The 25245-nt window shown below is 42.0% G+C and overlaps 2 protein-coding genes across 2 annotated transcripts; both read right to left on the bottom strand.

The window, feature by feature from the left end:
- Window positions 1-1108: 1108 nt before the first annotated feature.
- On the bottom strand, window positions 1109-8918 carry slc50a1 (solute carrier family 50 member 1). Its single transcript, XM_026184696.1, has 6 exons — window positions 8701-8918; window positions 8321-8398; window positions 8125-8248; window positions 7876-8037; window positions 2403-2522; window positions 1109-2281 (listed from the first exon to the last, which is right to left on the bottom strand). The coding sequence occupies exons 1-6, from the start codon at window positions 8766-8768 to the stop codon at window positions 2174-2176; spliced, it is 660 nt and encodes a 219-aa protein (XP_026040481.1). The 5' UTR covers window positions 8769-8918; the 3' UTR covers window positions 1109-2173.
- Window positions 8919-13839: 4921 nt separating this feature from the next.
- On the bottom strand, window positions 13840-24409 carry efna1b (ephrin-A1b). The gene is made up of 4 exons (XM_026184695.1): window positions 24120-24409; window positions 15478-15773; window positions 15198-15386; window positions 13840-15055 (listed from the first exon to the last, which is right to left on the bottom strand). The coding sequence occupies exons 1-4, from the start codon at window positions 24215-24217 to the stop codon at window positions 14934-14936; spliced, it is 705 nt and encodes a 234-aa protein (XP_026040480.1). The 5' UTR covers window positions 24218-24409; the 3' UTR covers window positions 13840-14933.
- Window positions 24410-25245: the final 836 nt, after the last annotated feature.

Genomic DNA, 25245 nt, shown 5'->3' with positions numbered 1-25245 from the left:
AAATTACTTATCGTGATAAAGCATTTATTTAAGAGCTTCTTAGCGAGTGGTCCCACAGCAGTGAGGGGGCGTTATGTATCAGGTCATTTCTGCAACAGTCACATTACTGAGCATTTAGCCAAATGTACAGATGTGAGAAAATAGGGAGGTTATTAACTTCACCTTCAACCTGTTTTCTTATTCTCTACAAAACTAATTCTGCCACCTTTTGCATGTACAATCAATAACAGCACCATGAATGTTTTGGAGAGACTGTCTGAGAATGTGTGCTGTTATCTTTAGTTGTGTATCGATTGCATTAGGGAAACGAAAACAAGAAAAACTGAATTCCTAGATAGAGATCCGACAGACAATACGATACAAAGACCAAATTGATTCATAAAGGTCAAAACTGGACTTAAAAAAAGGAAATCAGAGCTCTGATGGAGGGGTAAAGACACTCTATGCACATGTCCTTATTGTGTCTCTCCATGAAATACTAGCAAACAATACTTAAAGAACTGTGCTACATAATTACAACCTATTAGAAGCCAAACCTAAATTTATCCGTGAAATTCCTTTATTCTTTTCCCACGCTTTACTACCTCCATCTCATTTATACATCCTTTCTTGTTGCTTTTTCACCTGCTGCTTATATTTCCCCCACGTTTCTTTCAAGTATATCTCATTTATCTCCCACCTCCAGTCTTCTCTTTGCCTCTACATAACACTCAGCTTCCAACACAATACTGTCTTGTTGTTGTGCATGTGTGTTCTCTGTCAGGGGCAAGCTCTTTGAGCTCAGGAAGAGCGGTCCAAGTAGCATTCATGCACACACACACACACATACACACACACTGAGGATGAGAATCTCTGCCATAGCCTTTCCCACCGCTGCCCTCACTAAATCAACAGGCTCACACAAACAAGCTCATTCGCACTGCTGCACCATCAAACAGGCTTTTGTCTCTCCTGCACTGCCACTCCAATCATACACACTTACCTCGTCACATGCATGAAAGCTCGTTACTGAACCCAAAACAAAACCTCCAAACTAAAGCACAAATTCCTCTACTTCAAAGGGTCAAGTACAGCCTCAGCAAGGAGAAAAAACAGCAGACAGTGACAGTTACGGTAAAAAAAATTTATTGATATGGCACCTTTCATTATTTAATGATAAAACACATTGTTTGTCCAGCAGAAAATGGACATAAATTTCTTCCTTTACAATATTTTTCCTTTTTTTAAATATAACTGTAACAAACTGCATGTGCTGTTATATATCCATTCAGGCTTTCAGGGAAGCTGGAGACTGTCATATGTGAGAGATGAGGTACACCCTGAAGAGGTCGCCAGTCTATCGCAGGGAAAAAGCTTAATTTATACTTCAGAGTCTAAAACATAAAACAGCATAGCCTAAGCAATTGGCTAACGCTGCTGTTAGCATTCGTACTTCTGTGTAGTGTGCTCGCAGAAGTCTGCAATTTCACCTCCAAGACACTAGTTGGCAGTAAACTTTTAGTTTTGAGCTTATCCATTCTCTTCCAGTTGGTTCAATAATTGGCATCACATTTTACATTACATTTCTAGGGAGGTGCACATTGGTTAGGGTGCAGGGTTTAAGAAGAATTTGTGATTATGACGTTATGGAGTAGATTTAAATCAGAGGTATAAATCCCACTAAACATTCACACCTATCGCCAATTTAGAATCCCCAGTTAAACAAATGAGTGCATCTCTGGACTGTGGAAGGAAACAGGCCAGAGCACCCAAAGATCAACTCCACAAGAAAGGCCCCAGCTTGCCAGTGCATCCAAACCAGCACCTCTCTGCTGTGAGGCAACAGTGCTAACCACTGTACAATATATACGTTTTTAACCTCTAAAAATTCACATAAATCTTTAATGGCAAACATTACCTAAAAGAAGGCACTTAGAGACACAGAGAGAGACACAGAGAGAGACACGTAGTAACATGTCTAACAACTATCCGCAGAACAGTAACAGTTGAATCATATTAAAGACATCGTGAAATTTACTCTCAGCTGAGTAAAAGTCCACATTATTCTTCCCCCCCAAAAAGTAAACAAAACACTTTACACGTCGAGTCACTCGCTGAGTTTGTTCCAACATGTAACTCTAAAGCTTTGTTGCCAACCGTCCATCCGTGAAGATGAATTTTTCAACTGTCAACATCATATGTGCACGGGTTTGTAGGAAGGCGAACCTTGATTGACTGACGCAAATTTCCAAAATAGATAAAATCTGATGAGGCTAGTGAAAATACCCGGTGTGTTTGGAACCTGGAAAACAAGCAAAACAAGGAAGAAGAAGAAAAAAAAAAAACATGTTATCGCTTCAATCCTCACACAACACTGACAGCTGAGCTTACAGGTATCCAAGTGCGTATTCATGATGTCTTACCACAATATAGTAGTCGCTCAGCTGAAGGCCGTAGAAGACCCAGGAGGTTGAAGTGAAGAAGGTGGCTACAGTCAGAGGGAAGGACAAGCACTGCACGTTACCACTACGCACGATCTCTACCTGCAAAGGCAGAGAGGAGGAGGGATGCCATTAACATACACTTCAAAGCTGGATTATTACAGTTTTTAATATTTACAAGGGATCGAATTACCAACTGCTACATGAAAGGTGCCTTCAGTGATGACCCCTGAGAGAGAGAATTACTCTATTCAAATATCAACACACCAGCATGCCTCTTCAGAAGTGCTCTCTATAGACGTTCCCACAGCTACATTGTCACACACTTCCAATGCCGGAAGGAGTAAGTGTGCACTGCTTTGCCCACATTTTAACTATTGTGTCTTGCGCCACTTTATGACTGGCAGACTCTTCATGCTGCTTTTAAAAGGGGCCATTTGGAAGTGATATAAACACTGGGTACTTCTAAAGTGGTCAGATGACACACTGTACTCCATTTTATTTGAAGGTACCGAAACCCGAAAGAGAACTTAACTAAAGTGTTGATAACTCAGGGCAAAGGAAACCTATGAGTGTTTTAAATTAAGAGCTTAGGCAGTAAATTTACATTTATAGCTTTGTTTTACTTTGACAACATATTTAGTTGTCCTCTGGGTTAGTTTAAAGTATACATTATCTGGCTGCTTGTTGGAGTTTTTTTTTTAATTCAATTTTGGCTTAGAAATGTCACCACATTCCCAACCTGTAATTTAAAAAAACAAAAATGATCTTTAAGCAGGCAGCTTTGGATTTTAAGTAATTTGTGCAGTGCCTACATCATTTTATATATGCATATATAGCAGAAAACATAATGGAACCAAAGGGCCAGGGAACACACAAGACAGAAACTGGGAATAACAGGAAGACAGATGAGGGAAAGAAAGGCAGGAAGCTGACTGGGGGTCATTCGGTGCTGTGAGGCAGATGGAGGGAAGGAGACGAACAGGATAGAAGACGGAACCAGAAGATCAAATACAGTGACAAAAGGAAAGAGTGAGAACAGGGGATTTATCCCTTCACTGCATAGCTGAACATGCAGACTGAGATGATGTGAGCAGATGAATTAAAGTGAGCAGCTGCTGCCGGTGCAGTGGGTTCAACGAGGAACACGTTCAGGAAATGAGAAGATATGAGGTTCCTATTGTAGATACTAAACACAATCAGTGTTATCATGAATACAGTGAGGGTACTATGAACTGTAATGCATGTACACAATCACCTGCCACTATATTAGATACATCTATATAAATGCTTATTAACGCAAACATCTAACCAACCAATCATATCGTAGCAACTTGGTGTATTTACCCACGCAGACATTATCAACATGACTGCTGAAGTTCAAACTGAGCATCACAGTGGGGAAGAAAGGTGATTTAAGTGACTTTGAATATGGCATGGTTGTTGGTGCCAGACAGGGTGGTCTGAATATTTCAGACTCTGCTGATCTTCTTGGATTTTCCCAAACAACCATCTCTAAGGCTTGAATGGTATGAGAAAGAAAATTCCTGCTGACTGGATATTTTCTCTGAGTGCCTTGTTGATGTCAGGAGAATGGACAGACTGATTTGGGCTGATAAGAAGGAAACACCCATTACAACCAAGGCACGCAGAAGAATATCTTTAAATGTAAAACATGTCGAACCTTATGTCAAAGGTTCAAGCTGGTGGGGGTATAACAGTGTAGGGGACTTTCTTGTACCCTCTGGCCACCTTGGAATCAATTAAGGATTTAATCGCCACAGCCTGCCTGAGTATTGTTGCTGACCACCTTTATGATCACAGTGTGCCCATGGCTGCTTCCAGCAGTATAACACCCCATGCCACAAAGTTTAAATCATCTCAAATTGCTTTCTTAAAGATGACAATGAGTTCACTGTACTCACAGTCACCAGATCTCAAACCAATAGTACATCACAGATGTGAAACCAACAAATCTGCAGCAACTGTGTGATGCTAACATGTCAATATGGAGAAAGATCTCAGAGGAGTATTTCCAGCACCCTGTTGAATCTATACCATGAAGAATTAAGGCAGTTCTAAAGGGAAAAGTAGCAAGGGGTACCTAATAAATTGTCCAGTAAGTCTATATTGCAAAAAGGTTTACCCAAACAAAAATCTTCCTAGTAGCAGCCATTAGTTCAACTAATTATTTAACTCGCTGCTGCAAGGTTAGGTTCAATAGAATCTTTTAAATAAATGTTTGAAGTGACTCACAAATAATTTGAGTTCAAAGAATAAGAAACAATGTAACACTATTAATGCTGTGCTACATTACAGAAAAATATGACCACACTAACAAGCCTATAATATATGAATTGTACAAGGGCAAGCACTGTGTGGGCTGCCTGTTAATGGAAAAAGCAATAATGATTCTGAATGAGCAGCAACAACCACCAAGGAGTCCGCTACTAGTGGAGTTTCAAGTTTCAAATAGTATACTATGCTGTTTGAGGTTGGCACATAGTAGAGGAGTATTTGCTTCGTGGGGCTGTTCTTTACCCTCTCAACCCTTTAGATTTCCTGCCTGACATTTCTAATCTATTAACTGCAGGCACAAGACATGAAACTGACACTGTCCATGTGCGAGCGAGTGTCATCATTCTGAGTTCACTGTGGAGGTCGACCGACCAATCAAACACTTCGTTGATTACGACACTTTTCATCTACTAACTTTTAGTTGAGGGGGGAGGTGTGCAGTAAAGCGCACACAATATATGCTATTAAAGATCTACTTTTCTGATGCCTCTGGTTGAAGGAAAGTCCTTTTGAATCCAACCACCTGTCAAATGACTGTTTTTAGTGTAACACCCAATTGTTGAGATGTTCTCATGTAGCACAGGAACGTCTGGACTTATGTGCAAATGTTCTTCAGTAGTTTGGATAGAGATATTGTTGTTGCTCTGAACGAGAATTATTATAATAGCTGTGGCACACCACATGGCTCGATCCTGGGACTAACCTTCTTTAGCCTTTAAATGCTGCCCCTTGGGTGTATCATCAGGAGACACGGCATCAGTTTTTAGATAGGTGTTCATCGTAATCTGCTATGCTGTATCATAATACAAGTCTTACTGATGCCCCCACTGAGGCTTTGATGGCTTAGCTCTTTCACGTGTTAGCCAAATGTGTTAATAATGACACCACAGAGACACTTCTTCACTGTTGTAAATATTCAGTTTGATTTAGGGTACTGCCTGGGTAGAGTGTGCAGAAGGCAGAGCACATGACACTGACTCTCATATCAGTGAAAACAGATGTTACGTGGACTTTGATCCTGGCAGATTAAATACTGTTTAACACCTGATCAGACTCTGCTGGGTTTTGCATTATCACAAGAATCTCCTTTGGGTAAGTTCTAAGAAAGCTCACAGGTGCCGTGCATGTGTAAGATCGGCATATGTAAATCTTTTAAGACTCATAGCCAGTCCCATTTCTGGGCTCCTCGAGGACCTCAGAGTTTGTGGGGAGATTAAAAACAATTACTTTACAAAATGACTTTTGCCCCCAGTGGCTGACTTTATATAGTGCAGAGGAAGGGAATTAATTTTCCCAACAGAAACTGGGACTGTTTTTGAGGGGTCCAAAATTTGAACTCAATACTAATTGTATATCTTTATAAGCTTATTGGTGCAGCCCTATACAGCAGTCCCAGTTTCTCATATGGCTTTTAGCAAAAATTAATTTCCCCCCAATCTAGTGTTTTTATTATGTCCTGAAAAATTTAATTAATGGATATGAGAATTATGTAGTAACATATAGGACAGGCTAAACTGGAAAGGATGGAAAACCAAAACAAAACAAAAGTGAAAACAAAACCAAAAAACATTTACCAGCTAAGCCCATCACCATTTACTGGAAATGAAGCAGCAAACTGCAAACTGACTTCATTAACTGAACAAAAATAGTATCCGTTTGGTATGCTATTAATTATCCCCATATGCACACTAGTTTTTATAAATATTTTTCTGATTCTACTTCATTTGAAAAATGCTGAGGTTTCACACTAAGCTCTGGATGGCTTTACTTTGGCCTGTAGTAACACTGTGAGGAATCTTAGAGTCATTTCTTACCAGGACATTGCCTTCAACCGTGCACATTAAACAAATACCATGTACGTTAAACAAATAACATTGCTTTCTTTAGTCTTTGCAATATTGCTATGAGTAAAATGAAAAATGTTATATGTTTTTCAGCGGCTCCGTGTTGAATCCAAAGTTTAATTAAAATGCCATCTAAATGATCAAGCCTCATCATATCTTCCTCACAGACTGCTAGCTTACTTGTGGTTCCTGGGGCATTTTTTAAATACTTTTTTTGGCCTTCTTCAGTGCAGTGAAGAAAGGACAGCGAGAAGAGGAGAGACATGCGGCCGCGGGTCGGACTTGAACCCAGGCTGACCGCTCTCAGCCGTATGGGTTGCCTGCTCTACCTGTTCTCAGCTGCATTTGAATAAAACACCAAATCCACACTTAAGCTTAAATTTCAAAACTTACATTTTAACTAATGATTTTATCTACTGTTCTGATTTTATCTCTTTTGATTTTATATACTGTTTTGTTTGTTTGTTTGTTTGTTAATTAGTTAGTTTGTTTGTTTGCTTGTTTTAATCAATTTTAAATCATGCTTTTTATTTGTTTTTGTTTCTAATGTCTCTGTAAAGCACTTTGGATCACCTTGTTGTTGAATTGTGCTATACAAATAAACTTGCCTCGCCTTGCCTCAATGCACTGAGCTAAACCAGCCGGGTTCCTGGAGCATTTAAAAGTAGAATGGGAGACAGATTCCTCAGCTTTTAAGATGCTCTTCTGTGGAATCAGCTCACAGTTTGGGTTGAGGAGACAGACACCCTCTTTACCTTTAAGATTAAACTTTCCTTTTTTAAAAAAGAAATTGTTTGGCTTTTAAATCAAAATGAGTTCTGAGTACTTTTAAATGTGTTTCTTTTAAATTCGGGTTTCCTTTTTTTAACTGTGTCATTAACTCGGTTTTATCCAATTTGATTACTTTATTCGTAAAGCACTTTTGTTGTTTTTAAATGTGCTAAAAATAAAAATAAACTTCACTTTTTGATAAAGATTATAATTAGGGCTGGAGCCCTTAAGCTGCATCAACATAGGAAGCGATTCGCAGTATTGTGCAAATCGACTCGCTTGCTGTGTGATGTCTTCCTGTTAAAAAGACAGTTCTTCCTCCACACCCTTGCTGTTGTTAGTAGGATTTTCTCTCTACTACTAAAAGTTTTACCTTTACAATATAAAACTCATTAAGGTGAGTTTTTAGGTACTATCATCCAAATGTAACTGATTTCCAGATCATGTTCTGAAATATTATTCAGTTCAGTGAGAGAAAACAAACACAGGCGACGTTCTACACGCTGCCTGTATGTTGTGTTTGTCTGTGGTGTGAATTGTACCAGGTCGGTGAGCGGTGACAGGTACATGCTGACGGTGACCACGCTGCAGGTGAGTCCCAGCTGGCTGAGACGAATGTCTCCATCAGTAAGAAACATGGTGAAGTAGAGCCAACCGCAGATCAGTACAATCCCTGCTGCAAGGGTCTGGGAGGACACTAACCTCTGAAACCAACAAATACAGAGACAGATAAATTAAAGATCCAGCTGCAAGTAAGGAGAGCGCTTTATGACAGGTCTGACTATGCTGACCCTCTGCTTCGTGTAGCGGAAGTACATGATGATGTAAAGTATCTGGAGAAGAGCACCAATGATGTTGACCAGGATAATCGTCTGATCTCTCTTCAGAATCCCATAATACATCCAACCAAGGTTACTATAGAAACAACAGGAACATTAGTGATGATGCATCACAGTGAATTATGCAAAAGCGGAAAGAGAAACTCACTTGAGGCACGTGGTGAGGAAAGGGAGAAACTGGATATTGTCTGTACTTTTGGATTCTCGCATCTTTTTCAGGTCGGTCCTAGAAACACACACACACACGCATGCACATACACACACACAGAGAAAGAATAAAAAACAAAAGAATAGGCTGGAGATGCTAATAGCAATTTAAACCAATAACTCCATGTTCAGTGTTAGTACTTTCTCGCATTCCTTCACTATAAAGTTGTTGTGATGCTACCAAGTGCAAGCAGTTCAGAAAATCTCCATCCTGTCTCAGTGGGATCTTGCTTTCTTCGTACTTTCTCCCATCCTTACAAAGTTAGAGCAGGAAGTAAGATAAAACATAGATGCATGCAATTAACGATCATTTAAACTTACAGTCCAGTCGAGAACATCCCGACTGTGAACACGATGCAGGCCCATGACAGAAGCGACAACAAATCCATAGAGCGGGGGAAAAATACGTGCTTTGTGCACAGTCTCCTTTTAATCACAAACTCTTAAACTGCCTGAGATGAAAGGTAAATATAACGACGCGGATGCTCTCACTGTATTTCCGTATTTGCAATCAGTGCCCTCCTGGTTCCTGTCCTCTGATTGGCTATAGGCTCAAAGGGCTGGTCCAATAGGGTGCTGAAACGATAAGGAACGTAGCGCTGGACGTGATTACGTTGCAAGAATTTTACGAGTGACTGCCAGAGGGACACGGATGTGGGAAAGCTCATGGCACTCGTACAGTTTATTCAAAGCTTTTCAGCAGTCAGCGAGCATGAAAACATTCAGTATTTCCCGACCCGGAAGGCTCCGATTTTACACACGCATTTAACTTTATATGTCTTCTGTGGGGGCAGCACGGTGGTTAGCACTGTTGCCGCACAGCAAGAAGGTCCTGAGTTCAATTCCACCATCAGGCCGGGGTCTTTCTGTGTGGAGTTTGCATGTTCTCCCCGTGTTTGCGTGGGTTCTCTCCGGGTACTCCGGCTTCCTCCCACCGTCCAAAGACATGCAGCTTGTGGGGATAGGTTAATTGGATAATCCAAATTGTCACTAGGTGTGAATGTGCGAATGAATGTGAGTGCGAATGATTGTCTGTCCCTGTGTGTTAGCCCTGCGACAGACTGGCGACCTGTCCAGGGTGTACCCCGCCTCTCGCCCTATGACAGCTGGGATAGGCTCCAGCGCCCCCCGCGACCCTGAAAAGGACAAGCGGAAGCGAATGGATGGGATGGATGTCTTCTGTGGGTCTGTAATTGGCTTTGGATGAATGCATGTATGCATGTAGACACGGCCAAGACCTGCGGAAGTTCAAAGTGAGCATCAGAATGGGAGGGGCGGATGATTTAAGTGTGATGTTCAAGTTTTTGAACATAAAACTTTTGTAGGTGACTTGTCTGATCTGCTAGAATTTGACCACACAACCATCAGTAGGGTTTACGGAGAAGCTGATAGGAGAGCAGAAAAGCAGGTCTAAATCTCTAAATACACAAACGTCAAACTTTCAAGCGTATAAGCTTCAGCAGCAGAAGTCTACACCAGGTGCCACACCTAAGAACAGACAACAGAGAGTACAGTTCACATGGGTTCACCAAAATTGGGCAACAGACGATTGGAAAATGTTGTCTGCTCTGATGAGTTTTGATTTCTGCTGCAATTTCCAGAGGATAGGGTCAGAATCTGGCGTCAACAGCTTGCAAGCATGGATCCTGCCAGCCTTATATCATTGGTTCATGCTGCTGCTGCTGGTGTAATGGTGTGGAGACATTTCTTTGCCAGAACACCCTTACTAACATCTGAGCTTTGTTTAAGCACCGCAGCTACGTGAGTATTATTGCTGAGCATCTCCATCCCTTCATGACTACAGTGAACCCATCTTCTGATGGCTGCTTCCAGCATGTTGACCCGCAAAGTCACAAAGTAAAAACAAAGATCAAGTAAAATAAGCACAAAAAAAGAAATAAATAAAAAGTCTTTAAAATGTGAAAATTGTCTCGACAGCTGATAATTGTGGTTTATTAAAGTCTTAAATTTGATAAGTGGAGGTTTTTCTTGTGCAATATCAATACCCGTCATTTGATCTGTAATAAGATGTCCAAGATATTTGAGCCTATTACAGACACTAAGATTATTATCAGACAGTATTAAACTCAAGATTAGGAAATCTTAGATGTTTGTCCTCTTTGGGTCTGGAAACCATGACAAGACTCTTTAAAAAGCTGTATTAGATGTCAGGTTTCACACCATGAACAGAACATTATAACTGGAACAGTACAAATCGTGCACCCACTTTTACAAGCTTTCAACATCCCAGAAAAATCATCAAGCATTCGTACAGTAGTTATTAAAGGGACGCTGAAGATACGGGTTCTCCAAATGAAAAGATCACACTGGGAGCAATTTGATGTTTTCATTTTTTGTTATATCTCACCTTGTGGAAGTATAACACTAGGCTGATGCACAGAATAGGAAAATAAGGCAAGCTTTTCCACTGCTTCACATAATGCATCAGTCTTTCTTTCCAGTTTCTCCTTTCTGTGAATCACACATTTGTTTTTCACCCTGTATTCCAGTAGCACAGTCAAAAAAGAAAACCCAATTATTAGCCTATGATAAGAAGAAGGAGGAGAAAAAAAGCGTCTCATCATTACATCATTGTTCCAATCCCATATCACATGCTTGTAGCTTGATATCACACAGAACAGTCAGTGTGTGGATCCAGGCAAATATGCTGGATTTTATACTTTCAAAATGAGATGATTTCACTGTTTAAACTGAAAAATTAATTATGCACTCCACTGGGGTGCACCAGTGTTATTTGATTAATTTTATCTCATATGCATCATTTTTCAACTAGTCAGCGTGCTGGGTGTCATTTCATGGATATTACATCCAAGAATTAAGATTCATATTTAAAAGTTGTGCATTAAAACTTTCACTTATTGTTCGTCTCTCGGGGTAAATTTAATACGAATCATCTAAAGTTTGCTCATTAACTTTTCTTTGACCCTTCTTGCCCAACCACCCCACCTCGCCCACTCCCCCATCGTCACCTGACTGCTCCCTCCTGTGTACAGCTGTCAGAGCCGAGCTGCTTTGTCACTCTAGACATTTCAAAACTTGACCTTTCTCAGCAGTCTCTGGTGTATAATTTTCACCCTTCTTCTTTAGTCTTTAGCTTTTAGTTTTAGCTTTGCATCTGTTTGACATTTAGTCTTTTCACACATTTTTCTTCACTTGAAGGTCATTGCTATATTGATTTAGAAGAATTTTCTTTTTCTGATTTATGGTTGATCTTTTTGTTATTAAATTGCAATCCCTTTTCTTTTTGTGACAGTGTTTTTTATCGGAGCTGTTCAGACTCCTTCGAGTGTTGTGCCAGTGAAGCTGTTTACGTGTCTGCCTTTATTAAGTGAAAGTTAATGACCTTTTGTATTAGATAAAGCATAAAATAAGAGCTAAAGTTTTGGACAAGAAAGATGGTAAAATACACTCACTGGTCACTTTGGTAAAAAATTGCCTCTTTTCTATTCAGAGCTGCAAAATTCTTCATGGCATAGATTCAACAAGATCCTGGAAATTTGCTCCACTTTGGCATGATAGCATCCCACAATGCTCCATATTTGTTGGCAACACATCCATGATGTGAATGCCCTGTTCCACCACATCCCAGAGGTCGTTTATTGGCTTAACTGTGGAGGCCATTTGAATGCAGTGAGCTCACTGTCATGGTCAAGAAACCAGTGTTAGATCATTTCAGCTTTCTAACATGGTGCATTGTTCTGCCGGAAGCAGCCATCAGAAGATGGGCACACTGTGGTCCCAAAGGAATGGATGTGATCAGCAGTGATACTCTGGAAAGCTCTAGGGAGCCCAAAATATGCCAAGAAATACCCCTCACATCATTACACCTCCACCAGCACCCTGAATCAGTGATACGAGGTGGGATTAATCCATGCTTTCGTCTTGTTTATGCCACATTCTGACTCTACTACCCAAATGTTGTAGCAGAAATTGAGACACATCGGCCCCGGCAATATTTTTCCAGTCTTTTGTCATCCTATTCTGGTGAGAATGTGCAAAGTTTAGCCTCAGTTTCCTGTTCTTAGCTGACAGGAGTGGCACCCTGTGCGGTCTTCTGCTGCTGTAGCCCATCTGCTTCAAGACTTGATGTGTTGTGCAATTAGAGATGCTCTTCTGCATATTGGGTGTAACAAGTGATTATTTGTGTTACTGTTGCCTTCCTGTCTGTCCATTCTTCTCTGACCTCTTGTGCTGCTGTTCAATGGGTTTTTTTTTTTTTTTTAATTTTTGGACCTTTGTCTGTGAACCTTATGTGGGAAAATCCCAGTAGATCAGCAGTTTGTGAAATACTCAGACCTGATGCTCAGTTTGAACTTTAGCATGTCACCTTGCCTAAATGTGTTAATGAGTAGTTGTACATGTAAATGTAATTAAGTGCCCAAATGATTTATATTTCAAAAACTTCTTGTCATATGTAGTAAATCACAATTTTAAACTTCAAGTATTGTATTTTAGTAGAATTTTCATTGACTTTACTGCGATACTCAGATTTACTGCACTGGAATAAAACCTTAAAATGATGTTTCTACAGTTTTATGCCATGTTTTTAAAAGCTTGTCCTCGAACTAATCTGAAAGCTCACTTTTGGTTTATGGTATTTGCACAGCTAAAGGAACATTTTTTGTATTATAAAGCATACATTTACTTTTTCACATAATGCCTGACATAATGTTGAACCGAGACATCAAAGCGGTGGAGACTACCATATTTAATCCATCCCATCAGGCACAGTTGAATGATGTCCTGCTTTATCCTACTGTACACATTTGTGGGTGCAGCATTGCACAAGATACCTGAGACTCTGTGATCATCTGCATTGAATTTAAGCTATGACGTTATCACGGAAAAGCAAACAGCTCAGTTCTAATGTTCTGATTTTGAGTGTGTATGTTGTGCGGTTTTACAAGGAACGGTGAGTTTTGACAGTTTTCAGTCAGCTCTGAGGTTTGTTTTCTCCTCATTCCAACATACAGCTGTGTGGACGGATGTTCAGCTTTTCCTCAAAAGGCGATGTTCAGAGAAGAAAAAGAAAGGGCAAAAACAGGGCAAAAAAAGAGTGAAAGAGTATGAGCAAGGAGGTGAGAGTGACACTTTCACACCCAGCTGTCAGTTCGCTTGTGGGCCTCCCTCTCTCTGGGTTCTTGGGTGTTTTTTTTGTCCCCCTCTTAGTCCATGTTTGGTTTTGAGTCTGAAATCTAAGCCCGGGTATGTTGTATCAGAGGAGATGAAAGCAGGAGAGGGCAGAGACGAGAGGCTGGGAAAGACATGGGGGTGGAAATGTGGAGACGGACAGAGGATAGATGGCTCTGCCAAAATATTGTGTCATCCATCCAAATCTCGATGATCTCAGCGGGTTATCAAGATCCAAAATAAGTTATGATAAAAAACAGACAGATCTTTTTCTTCTTTTTGGATTACATCACATTTTTATTTCACTAAAGATTTTTCACATCTTAAAACAGTTTCATATAGTTTTCTGTATGTACAAATGTACATATAAACATTTACAAAATGACACAAGCAAAAAAAAAAAAAGACAAAAAAAATGTATTCTGGGAGATACCTTCAGTTTGAGGTTTCAGGAAGTGCGAGTGGGGCAACATCTGCAAACATCAGCCAGTGTACCATGATACAGTCGAAACAATAGAAATGAGTGAATAAGTGCTGAAGATGCTGAGTTTGTCTTTGTTTTGTTCAGTGGCTCTCAACATTGGCTCACAACATCACATGAAACCGTGTAATTGACAGATGAGGACTTAACAAAAACATAAATATCACTGCATCTTTTTTTTTTTAGTATATGCATATCTTTAGGTTCTTGGAATACATTTTTAATTGTGGTTACATGAAAAGATTTCATCAGCATGAGCACCAATAGACATCACTAAAAGCCAGAAATCGGGGCGAGAACCACTGCTGCACCGTTAGAGCATCTGTTTTCTCAGGTTGCGTTACCACTGATAACATGTCAGATAACTTTAGAAATGTGGAGCATTATAACGAGGAGTTGAGTGCAACACAACATGGCAAATATCCTACATTATCCTACATATTGTGGCAGCTGCCGACAACAATACACAATATCAATAGTTTCTCTACATGTAGAGGAAGAAAAAGAGAGTTCACTAATGAAACGCACAGCTGTACCAGTGCTATGAAAATGTGTTGACACGTGACAGTGAGGATAATGTAATCTTGCTGCCGTCGATTTATAACAAAGCATTTGGATCGTTCTGTTTGCGACTTCGTTCATAATGAAAAAACAAAAATGTTCAGCTTAAATGGTCATAAGTGAGAATTTCAATCCTCAAAATAAAGTAAAAAAAAAAAAGTCTCTGAGGTCCTCTTTTTTATTTTGGAGCGATCCACGCTCCACATTCACACACACAAAAACCACATCAAGCGCACGCTGAACAACACACACTGTCCATGCTCGTATAAAAAAAGTCTGTATAAAAAGAATCTCTGATCGTTCACGTCCCGGTGACCAGCATCGGGTTAGTAATGTCTCTGTTGTGGAGCTTTCACTGCCTTTAGTGTAGCATCAGGGCTAATAAGACTGGGATCAGGGCAAAAAGAAGTGAACGAGAGATCAGCTGTGCTGCAGAGTTGCCGACACTCCTCTGGACATTTGGCTCCATCGCAGCAGGGTCATCTGAGAGAAGAGATGGGAAGGACCGTTAGGACAGGATTTCATCACTCAGGGATGGTAAACACACCCAGCTGAGCTGGTCTTAGTCACAGCACCGCTGTGATTATTTTCTATGTCTGGAATCTATTTTTTAAAGAATGCTCACCTGCTGGGAGACGGTTAGAGGGGTTGTGAACTCCTCCTGTAGCAAGGAAATTCACTTTTTCTCCTTCCAAGATTTTTTCTGTTTCACGTGCTTTGGATTTGTCATAGTGATTCTTTCCAGAGCCTTTATGTCCAACTACATCCACTCTCAGCCGCAGACAGTCTTTCCCATGGTGATGCATTGGCTTTGCTGACAAAGTGAGACAGAGGGAAAAGTTTAACACAAGGAACCTTCCTCTAACCACAGAAGACTGAGCAGAAATATCATTAAAGATACTTACAGATATAATAATAGCTCTCTCCCTGACGGAACTCCTTTCCCAGGGTGAAGGGGGTGAAGCGTTGAAACTTCTCCGAGAATTTTTCGGGAGCATGAGGAGCGAAGGGCCGCGAGCACTCCCAGCGGAGCTGATCGAAGGAGTGAGGCTTGCACACCTCGTAGTCCTCTCTCTCCACCATGTACAGCACGTAACGCTCAGCTGCATGCGACGGCACCTCGTCGTGGGTGTAGTGAGGGCAGATGATGTCCAGATAGTCATTGATGCGCACTTCCACCGTATACTCATTCCACTGAAAGCTACAGGGGAGACAGAAAGAGACACGAGGTTACTGACAAATGTCCTCACCCAGTTTTCCAAAATGAGTAACAGAGGCGGATCTCATCTGTTGTTTTCGACACACACCCAGCAGAGCAGATAATACGCTGGATGTGTTCTGGATATTGATGAGGACTAGTTAAACACAGACACGTGCGGCAACTGAAAAGAGTCTTAGAGACATGAATAACACAAATAAACAGACAGGTAAAGCTGGGTGATGCCGTGTGAGGATGTGTTTTTCTGTGTGCTTGTGCAAACCTGTCTGAGCAACAGAATTAGAAAGAGGCTGATCAGGCTGGACTTGTTCAATTTGTTTTGGGGCGAGAAAACACACCCAGAATCGTACACAGCCCATCCCACCATCCCACACACTCGCACACCTTCTCTTTCTCTCTCTTCCCTTTGGGTGAGATGCACTTGCTTGAAACTAAATTACACATGACAGCTCAGCTCCAACAATCTTTTGGGGAGTTTTTTCTTCCCACTTTCTCTTTCGGTCCACTTTCCTCTCGGTACAGCTCACTGAGTCTTTCTGTCAAGTGTTTTTAAGCTCTTCTCTGGTTTCTGTCTCATTAATTTCTTCACCTGAATGTTTGTCCATCTGTGGCGGAGCTCCTGCCGTGACTTTTCTGGCTAATTTGCCGCCTCTATCTCTATCTTCTTTTTCTCTGATTTCCTCAAAGACACAGAGAGACTAGGTGGGGAGCCAGACTATCTCACTCTTTTTCTTTCCCTTTTCATCTTTACCCTTCATTTAGTTTTGTGGCTTCTTTTAAGCCTCCCCGGCTCCTTTTTGTGCTCACTTCCTATGCTTGTTTCGCCCCGGGAGTCCTAATGAAGTATGGAGAGGCGGTAGAAAAATAAGTATATTTCCTGTAAAGTCTCACTGCACATTAAGTGGTGACGATGTTCAGCGAGGATATAGGGAAAAAAAAAAAAAAAAAAAAGCTTCACTGTAGTAAAACTCTTACTATTTGTTAAAAAATAAGCTACTAATCCATTAGGACCAGATTTATCGGCGCAAAGGGGAAAGAGATTTTAATGAACTCCAACCTTTCAGTTTCATCATGCGTGCGAAGTGCAGCTGGCCTGTGCACAAATCTCGCCATCAACCAGGAGGTGAAGAAAGACTGATATTTGCACATTACTTCCATGACATCCTCAGGGATAAAAGCTCTAATCCGCAAATTCAATCTGTTCTTATGAGCAACTGCTTGTGGACGCTTGCGTCTCACATGTTGCGCGGAGTGAGAGTGACAACAAAACAACCCCTGTTTATGTGCGTGTCCTGTCATCAAAGCGAGACGCGGTGCCTCTGAGACCCTCCCCCTTCTTCCCCTCCCGTTGTTGTGGCTCCCGTCAGGACACCCCTGACCAAGTCACAGACACCCTGGCTCCAAAATGAGGGCCTCTAACCCCTTCTTCCTGCCTCTGTGTGTGCGTAACTGTTTGTGTGCATTGTGTGCGTGTGTGTATGGGTTAGTGCTGACCTACCTGTCAAAACACGCTTTGTTAGCTGAGCACAGCTCTATACTTGTTTTCCAGGGCTAATAAGCTGATCACTACCCTGAGCTTTCTCTCTGAAAAGGCCCTTTGTAAGTGTGTACACTTCTGTGCAGGTGTGTACGCCTTTGTTTGTGTGTTTATCTGCGACTGTGTGTGTGTCTTGGGTCTACAAGGGCAAGTGCTTTACTGAAATGAAAAGACACATCTGTAGCAGCCTAATTAGCCAAATAAGCCGTGCCTCTCATGTTGCTCCTCTCTACTGTTTTCTTCAGTCAAACCAGTAATAACAGGGTTGGGTAAAACAAGACATTTGGAGGTCTCTAGTGGTTCCCTCTGAAGTAACGAGTAGTTTTAAATTGTATAGGATACACCTTTTTCCCCACAGTGTGTCCTTGTTAGCGGTCTGGCCGACCTCCATGTGAAAACGGGCTTGTCAAAAGCCAACAAAACAGATAGATTTTGTTGCTAATTTCATTCACGGCTCATGCTTTTAAGAAAACTCTCCTTTTATTCTTCTCTTCACCTCCTCACTTCCCCTCCTCCTCGCCACCATTGGTCTGGCTAATTAAAAGCTGTTAGGGGTCTGGGGCCAATGTGTTCTCCTGAAAAGGAGGGGAGGAGGAATGAATGGGATGTAATTATACCCTTTCCCTCCCCAAAGACAGAATGCCTGAAGGCTACACGGCCCCTTCAACCCCTTCTACCTTAACCCCTATGGAGCTTTCACTACCCTGGCTGCTGTTTACGTGTCTAATGTGTGTCCCAGTGGCTGATTTTGGTGGTTTAATAAAACCTTCTCACACTTCTGTATTATTTTAATTTCAATTAATGCTTCTTTTTTTTTTCTTTAAATCTCCACCTATTCGTGCCCACTGAATTCGCTCCGTCTTCAACTCCACCACCCTCTTTACGTCTTCATTCATCAAAGCTCTGCACTCTAGCATCTCCCCGCGTCTACACTAGCCTCTGACTGGCAGTTCTCGGGAGAGTGAGAGTCGCGTTAATGTGATAACTATGTCCTCTATGAGACGGAGAGCCAGGTGTGTGAGCTGTCGCAAACCTACTTTCCACATTGCATCTTCTTCTTCCCGCCTATTGCTTTGTGTGTCTGTGTTTTCAAGGGAGAGGGATTCTCTGAAGACCCCTTATCCAGGGCGTCTCATGCCCCGGGCTTATGAGCACATCTGTTTATCAAGGTCTGTTGGAGCCTCTTGTGCGTGTGTGTGTTTGTGTGTGTGTGCGTTTTCCTGCATGAGACTGAGGTATGGGTAAACAGCAAAGGTTGAAGGTGGCTCTAGTCTTCCTTTTCTGCAGGTCATTCCTCAATACAAAGTTACTCTGATTGCGGTGCATGTGTCGTGAAGGTACAAAACAGAATAGTTATTACTGCTCCTTACTGCAGGTGACTTTTGCAACACTTCTAGTCACTAAAGCTTTGAAGTTTTGCAATTGTCTTTGCTCTGCTGTTGGCTCCCCCCCCCCTTCCTGTCTCCCTTCTACAGCCCTTCCCACCATTTGTCCCCCTGAGCTCGCTCTGGGCTCGCTCAAACTACTGACACAAGGAGTCTGTCTTTCACTGTCCGTCTGGGGAAAGTCGCAAACTGGCAGCCAGGTCAAAAGGTTACAGTTCAGGGTCGCCACTTCTCACCCGCACTAGCATCCGAGTCAGCACCGAAGATATATGTTTCACACACACAAAAACAGAGTCACGAAGAGAGTCTGCACGTCTGAAACATCAAACACACGCACCACTCCCCCCTCTTCTTCCATTTGCTCCTCAGGTAATCAGTAGTAAGTGTACACACACACACACAGGAATGTCACAGCAGAGGGGGCGAGGGGGGGTGGGGGCTGCAGTTCGGATAGTTTACAGTGTTCTCACAAGGCGCGCTCATCAAATTTCCAGCCCCACTCTTACACACTTTTACTTTGAGGTGTACACTTAATACCCGATTAATTTGCTGTGGTATGACAGATTCACACCTCCTTTCACACGGGCGTGAGGAGCTGTCAGTGGTTCTAATGGGTTTAGCTGCTCACTAGTGGGCAGCTCCATTAGAGCCAATCTAATATAAAATGAAAAGTCTTCCTATATTACTGCAGCTTCCTGTGTAATCTACTCCCTTCTTTCTATATCTCATTGTATTACAATAAAAACAATAACCACGGGGGATTTCTTTCCCCACTATGTGCAAATACAACCTGATGTCGATAAAATGATTACATTTTAAGCAGTTTCAAGAAATGTGTGTTCATATATGAAGCAATCCTTTTGCAGGATGAGAGCCTTTAAAACTGTCAACAATGGCCTTTCTCACTTATTCACTTCTAAACTTCTTCCCTCCCTTCATCCATCACTGTCCGGCCTCTCCTCCCTCCGTCTGCCTCTCTTTTATTCTTGCAAATTTAGCCCCCACCCCCACCCTCCATCTTCTATTTGTCCTGTCTCTTAATGCTGACATAATATACCAGAGCTCTTCATCCAGGCTAATTTCTCAACACAAATCCCTTTCACCCTTCTCTCACCCTGCGCCCAGGCCTCTTTCCCGCCTCCTTTTTCTCTTTTCACCGGTCCCCTCCTTTTTGGTAGCCTCCTATTCTGTCTGTGATGAATAGAAAGAGGCCAAATGGTATCATGCTTGGTTTAATATGCTGGAGGTCATGTAGAGTTAATCTGTTGGCCCGTTTAGCTGAGGGAGAGAGGGCACAAGTTCACTAACTTCTAAGAATTTACATCAAATATTTAACTTTTTTTAATTAAAAAAAAAAATGAAATAAGTTTTAACTGATGCAAAATAAACCATCTGCAAGAACATGAGCTGAAGTATATCTGCTGGTGAGTCAGCCTTAGGGGGGGCGCTAGTGAGCTTCAAGTGGGCAGCACTGGTCACGGTATGTCTGAAATTCTATGAATGAGCAGTGTACACATACGCGTGCTTGCCCATGCTTAGGACGATAACACCGGGCGAAAACAGGCCTCTCTAATGTTAGCAGAACGGGAGCTGATAGGTGCTTCGTTCTCCTCTGATGGAAAACTACTGGGGCAAAAACAGAGGAAGGTCTGTGAGGATGAGGGGGGACTGGTAGAGAAAGGGGAGGGGGGAAGGAAATCTGGACTACAGATAAGGAGCAGAGAGGAAGAGCAGAGAGTAAAACAGATGAGTCTGCAGACGTGATGCAAAAAAAAAGCCCGAAAACAAACCTAAGAAACAATATATACTGTTGTTGTAAACTATGGTAACTAAATCACCCCAGGTGCTTCGGTGCTATCATGTGTGAAGATATGCGAGAACATTTATAAGCACATTAGGTAAGAGGACAGTTATATCAGCAGGGAATAGGCACAAAGCCTCCTGATAACGATGGGGCAAGAATCATGTAAAGCTAAACTGAGATATTGCTGGAAATTGATTGTTCTGATGGATCCCATCTGGGAGATTATTGTGGGAATGATGCAATGTGACAAATAAAGGTTTTAAGTAATTTACATACATTCTAACAATTACCCACTAATCCACACACACACACACACACACACACACACACACACACACACACACACACACACACACACACACACACACAAAAACAGAAAAACAGAGAAGCGTTACATCACAGGATCCCAGGGGCATATACATAGAATGAATATTCCAGGATGATGGTTTTGTGTCGGGTGTTCTGGGTCAGATGGTCAGATTACAAGCTGTCTGTACTCGATGTTAGTGTGTGTGCGTATGTGTGTGTTCCCATTCTGGTGAGATTACAGCCCAACAACCAGACACGACAGAGAGCGAAAGAGAGGGAGAAGGGTGATGAGAGGAGGGGGGCGAAGTGTGTAATAGTTGGGATTTAAAAGGAGGTGGGAGTACATTGACCCCGTTCACCTAAAACTGCAGGCAACGTGTACATGTACAGGCAGGCCTGGCTGCATCAATAACAGTGAAGGCAGGCTGAGCCAGACACAGGCTGAGATAAACAGAATATAACATTACACCAAACTCCTGATAAAGATATTTGCACAGATAGCAGAGGCATGGGACACAAACCCATGCCACTGGAGATGGATGAAGGCAGCCAAACAACTCAGATATGAAAGATTAAAAGGATGCAGCGGAGTAGTGTGTCGCTATCATCCATATTTGGATTTAAAAATGAGGCGATCTCGAATGTGCTTGAATCAGTAAGTAGAGAGAAAAGGAGGGCTTGAGGCTAGCGGCCAGTCTGGGAGAAGACCCAACTGTTAAAAGAGAGGAGTAGGAGTGGAAAGATGGAGAAGAGGAACACACAGGTACAAGGCAGAGAAACACACAGACACACACTCATGCACAGCTGACAGAGTTGAGTATAGTAACAGCGGGGTGGAATGCTGGCTGTGGCTAATATTAACAGCGAAGTCGTCCCCCTTATGCCCCCCAGTGTGTGGAAGTGCGAGTCACACATTTATCACGTCTCGGTGAGGGTGCTTATGGTAACCGGTCACTCCCTGTTTTGCTCTGACGCCGAGACACGTGAACTCCGAAGACCCAGAAACAATCCGTGAACTGTCAGTTCACAACAAAAACATAATTGCTTCCTGTTAAAAGCCAGGAAGTTAAATCTCTCCCTCTTTCTCTCTCTCTCACACACACACACACACACACACACACACACACACACACACACACTAATAAAGCTGACACAGGTAGAGACAAGTAGCGTAAAAACAAGACCAGACCAGACTGTGAAAAACATGCCTCGCCACCTGTCGTGTAAGAAAACGATACACAAACAAAAACACTGAATCAAGTCCCTAAAAAGACTTGAAGTGAAGGATTAAGCAATAATCATTAAGTCACGCTTACACATGAGTACACATACAGATTGTATTAAGAGGCAAACACGCACACCTAAGGTGTTACCGGTTTCTTCATATCTCTATATGAGTGGGCAGGCTACTGCCATCTGGTCACTGTCCTCCACCTAAGACAGATCACTGCTGCTCACAATCCTACCAAGAATCAATTAGCATCAATTATCCACGGCCCACTTCCACCAAAGGTCGCTGATGGGTCTACTTAATCCTCTGAACAGGTGACTGATAGATCACTGGGGACAGTAGTAGGCAGGTGGGCTTTTAGTCGGGCAGGAAATCACAGGACTGCGAGACGATGGAAGAGCGAAGAGAAGAAGGAGGAGGAGTGAGAGTGAATTGGGGGATGGTGATGTAGAGCCGAGGGGATGATGGACTGAGGGGCTAATAGAAATCAGACTGTAAAATATGAGAAAAATAAAAATAAGTGGAATGGGGGTTTAGTTCCACTCCCTGTGAAAATGTGTTTTAGAGACAGACAATAAGCAAGCGAAAGTGTGCCAGAGTAGAAGCAGAATATATCCACAAGTGTCTCTGATCCATTAACTGTTCTATGAAGCTTATCTCTGCCCGTTTGTCTGTCTTTGTCAGAGTCTATGTTTAGCCATGTGGCACATTTGGGATTAGTGTTATATTGTGATTTTTCTTCTAGTTATGCAACTCCCTTTCTGGAGCAAAAATAGTGCAGAGTTGGATTAAAAACAGCAGACATAAGATCTGACTTTGTATTAGACCACCCTAATCTCTCTTGCTCTCTCTCTCTCTCTGCCTCCTTTCCCCCTCCAGCCTTTCTTATTTGAAGTAAGCCTCCGAGATCCAGTTTCTGTCCTTTATGTGGAACTGACTGGAAGACTCTGGTTACAAGTTTCCTTCTGTGAAGTTACCTTTACCTCCTGTCCCACCTGAACATGACTCCCTCCCTGGTTTGTAGTGACTCAGGTGTATAACTCAGGTGGGTCAAACCTGGTCTGTTGACTCACACACGGACTAACTTATGACACTAACAGTCCTCGTGACGACAGGACTTTTCCATTAGACTTCTTATCCAATTATCGGGACAATTGTTTTCCATGCTGCAGGGCTCTTTTTAGCCCCGCGTCTATTAACAATGTTAAAGGGCAATTAGAAATGTAAGCTAATCTGACTAAAAAGCCATAATGGCTTTTGCCCTTGTTTCTTCTCTGTGGTGGATTTTAATCGACCTATCTCGGCAGCAGAACCTCGCAGAGCGTCCTTCTGTTTCAGCTCGGTTTTAAAATAATACCGTCTTTCAAACGTCGGGATCACCCGCTCCACGCTAAAAGCTCAATAAATCGCGCTGCGATATGTCAGGCCCGATCGATCCCGCTGAGTGGTCGGATACCATTACATTTCTGACCTCAAAACAAACTAATCAGCAATATGCGCCCCTCTCTGTGTGACTCACCATCTCTCCTCTCCAATGAAAAACCTCTTTAAATTGCCTGATGCCGTATCTTTGTAAATATATTAGGGAATTAACTCGTTTTTATTGCTTAATAGAGTCATCTTTCCATGACACGCACAGTGCACACAGGTGCAAACCCTGCAGACAGCACTGGCCAAGTTCATACTCGTCGGTCTATTTTTTACTATTAGAGTATGTCTGTGTCTATGCGTTGCGGTTAAATATAGTGACGAATCTGTCCAGGCACTTGCTCACAGTCTTCTGCTTTTACATCCATCTGCTGCTGGGTGCTGTAGCACTCTAAAGCCACAGAGATCTTTAATTGACATATGAAGAAAGCATGGCAAGTCCGCGGATGCGAGTATGTAGGATAAGACTTTACATGTGTCAAACTTAAGAAAGTAGGATGTTACCGTCATTCCCCTCTGGACAAACTGGGAAACACCAGACAGTATGATTGACCCAGTACACCACTCACTTGGCTTCCCATGCTGCACTGAACATCCCCTATAACACTACACCAAAGCACAGATCAGCACTTACTTTGCGTTCGAGCTGTTCCAGTAGACGCTGTGTCTTTCCGCGGAGGCAAACCAAGAACCGATGGTCAGCACCAAACACAGCAGACACACCACATCCATAGCTTCTCTTCTCCGAAAGGAACAATGAACACCTTTAAAGCGGTAACTGACGTTTAAAGGACTTCACTTATGGAAGATGTTAATGCGCGCACGGAAACCAACTGAGGATTTTACGCGCTGTGTGTAGTAAGTAGTGCAAAGTAACGCTTCTCACTACACGCTGTTGTAGGTCTTGACTGTATCACAGAAGCGCAACTCTATTTTGTATTGCAGAAGCTCCGCCCCGTCGTGGTGTCACCAGTGAAGTCCCCGCCCCACTGGAGACGCGCTCTCCAGCTGCTCACGAAAACAACAGCCCGGCCCTACTCGTAGTAAACTGATAACTTTATAGAAACGAAAGTAAATATAAAAATTGTTTTTGCTTTGTTTAAGAAAATATGGTAGAAAACGCTACAGTACGGTGTTTCAAGTGTTGGCAGATCATAATTACCTCTACCTTATCATATAAGCAATACTATCTTAGCACTCGTTTTAATTTGTTTTAAGTATTTTGTTTTCAAAAAAAAACCATGGATTTGGATTAACGCGCGATCATGCTTAAACTAGACGTTTGTCCGGTATATGAAACAGTAATCGGAGAAATAACTAGTAACCAGCTCTACAGAAACTTTAGTGGGAAAAGCAGACAAAATTTCCTTCTTACAAGTAGTTGTAGAAATAATCATTTAAAGTACTACTAGATCACAAGTACTATAATTTTTTATTTCCTATAACTAAAAATTAATCCAAGACTTAAAGGAGATTCATACAGATTTCAGCAACTGTTGTTTTGTTTTTTTAAGTTGTTGTTCTTTTGTAACACTGCTATGTGTCACTCTTAGGCAGTGTTGCTTCTCTTTGTGACGTCTGTAGTTGCTGGTTTGTTATTATGCACTGTAAACCAGCTTGTTCACTGAGCTGTAAGCATACAGATGCACATAGGTTGCTTCAACACAAAAGAACTAAATATTGTGTATTAAACATCATTTTGGATCTGATTGTTTTACTACTTGTCCTTTGATCGCTTGAGAATGTTCTGCAGAAAGATG

This window comes from Astatotilapia calliptera, chromosome 11, assembly GCF_900246225.1.
Source record: "Astatotilapia calliptera chromosome 11, fAstCal1.2, whole genome shotgun sequence".
In the NCBI taxonomy this organism is placed as follows: Eukaryota; Metazoa; Chordata; class Actinopteri; order Cichliformes; family Cichlidae; genus Astatotilapia; species Astatotilapia calliptera.
Note: the sequence above shows the minus strand (reverse complement) of the source record. Positions and strands in the feature narration are given on the sequence as shown.

What these genes read in the sequence shown, in the direction of transcription:
- slc50a1 (XM_026184696.1), bottom strand. Translation starts at nt 8,768, where the DNA reads ATGGATTTGTTGTCGCTTCTGTCATGGGCCTGCATCGTGTTCACAGTC. An exon ending in TCCGCTACACGAAGCAGAGG is followed by an intron (nt 8,038 to 8,124) that starts GTCAGCATAGTC and finishes TGTTGGTTTCAG; the next exon opens with AGGTTAGTGTCCTCCCAGAC. An exon ending in TGTCACCGCTCACCGACCTG is followed by an intron (nt 2,523 to 7,875) that starts GTACAATTCACA and finishes CTGCCTTTGCAG; the next exon opens with GTAGAGATCGTGCGTAGTGG.
- efna1b (XM_026184695.1), bottom strand. Translation starts at nt 24,217, where the DNA reads ATGGATGTGGTGTGTCTGCTGTGTTTGGTGCTGACCATCGGTTCTTGG. An exon ending in AGAGAGCTATTATTATATCT is followed by an intron (nt 15,387 to 15,477) that starts GTAAGTATCTTT and finishes TCACTTTGTCAG; the next exon opens with CAAAGCCAATGCATCACCAT. An exon ending in CTCTAACCGTCTCCCAGCAG is followed by an intron (nt 15,056 to 15,197) that starts GTGAGCATTCTT and finishes CTCTTCTCTCAG; the next exon opens with ATGACCCTGCTGCGATGGAG.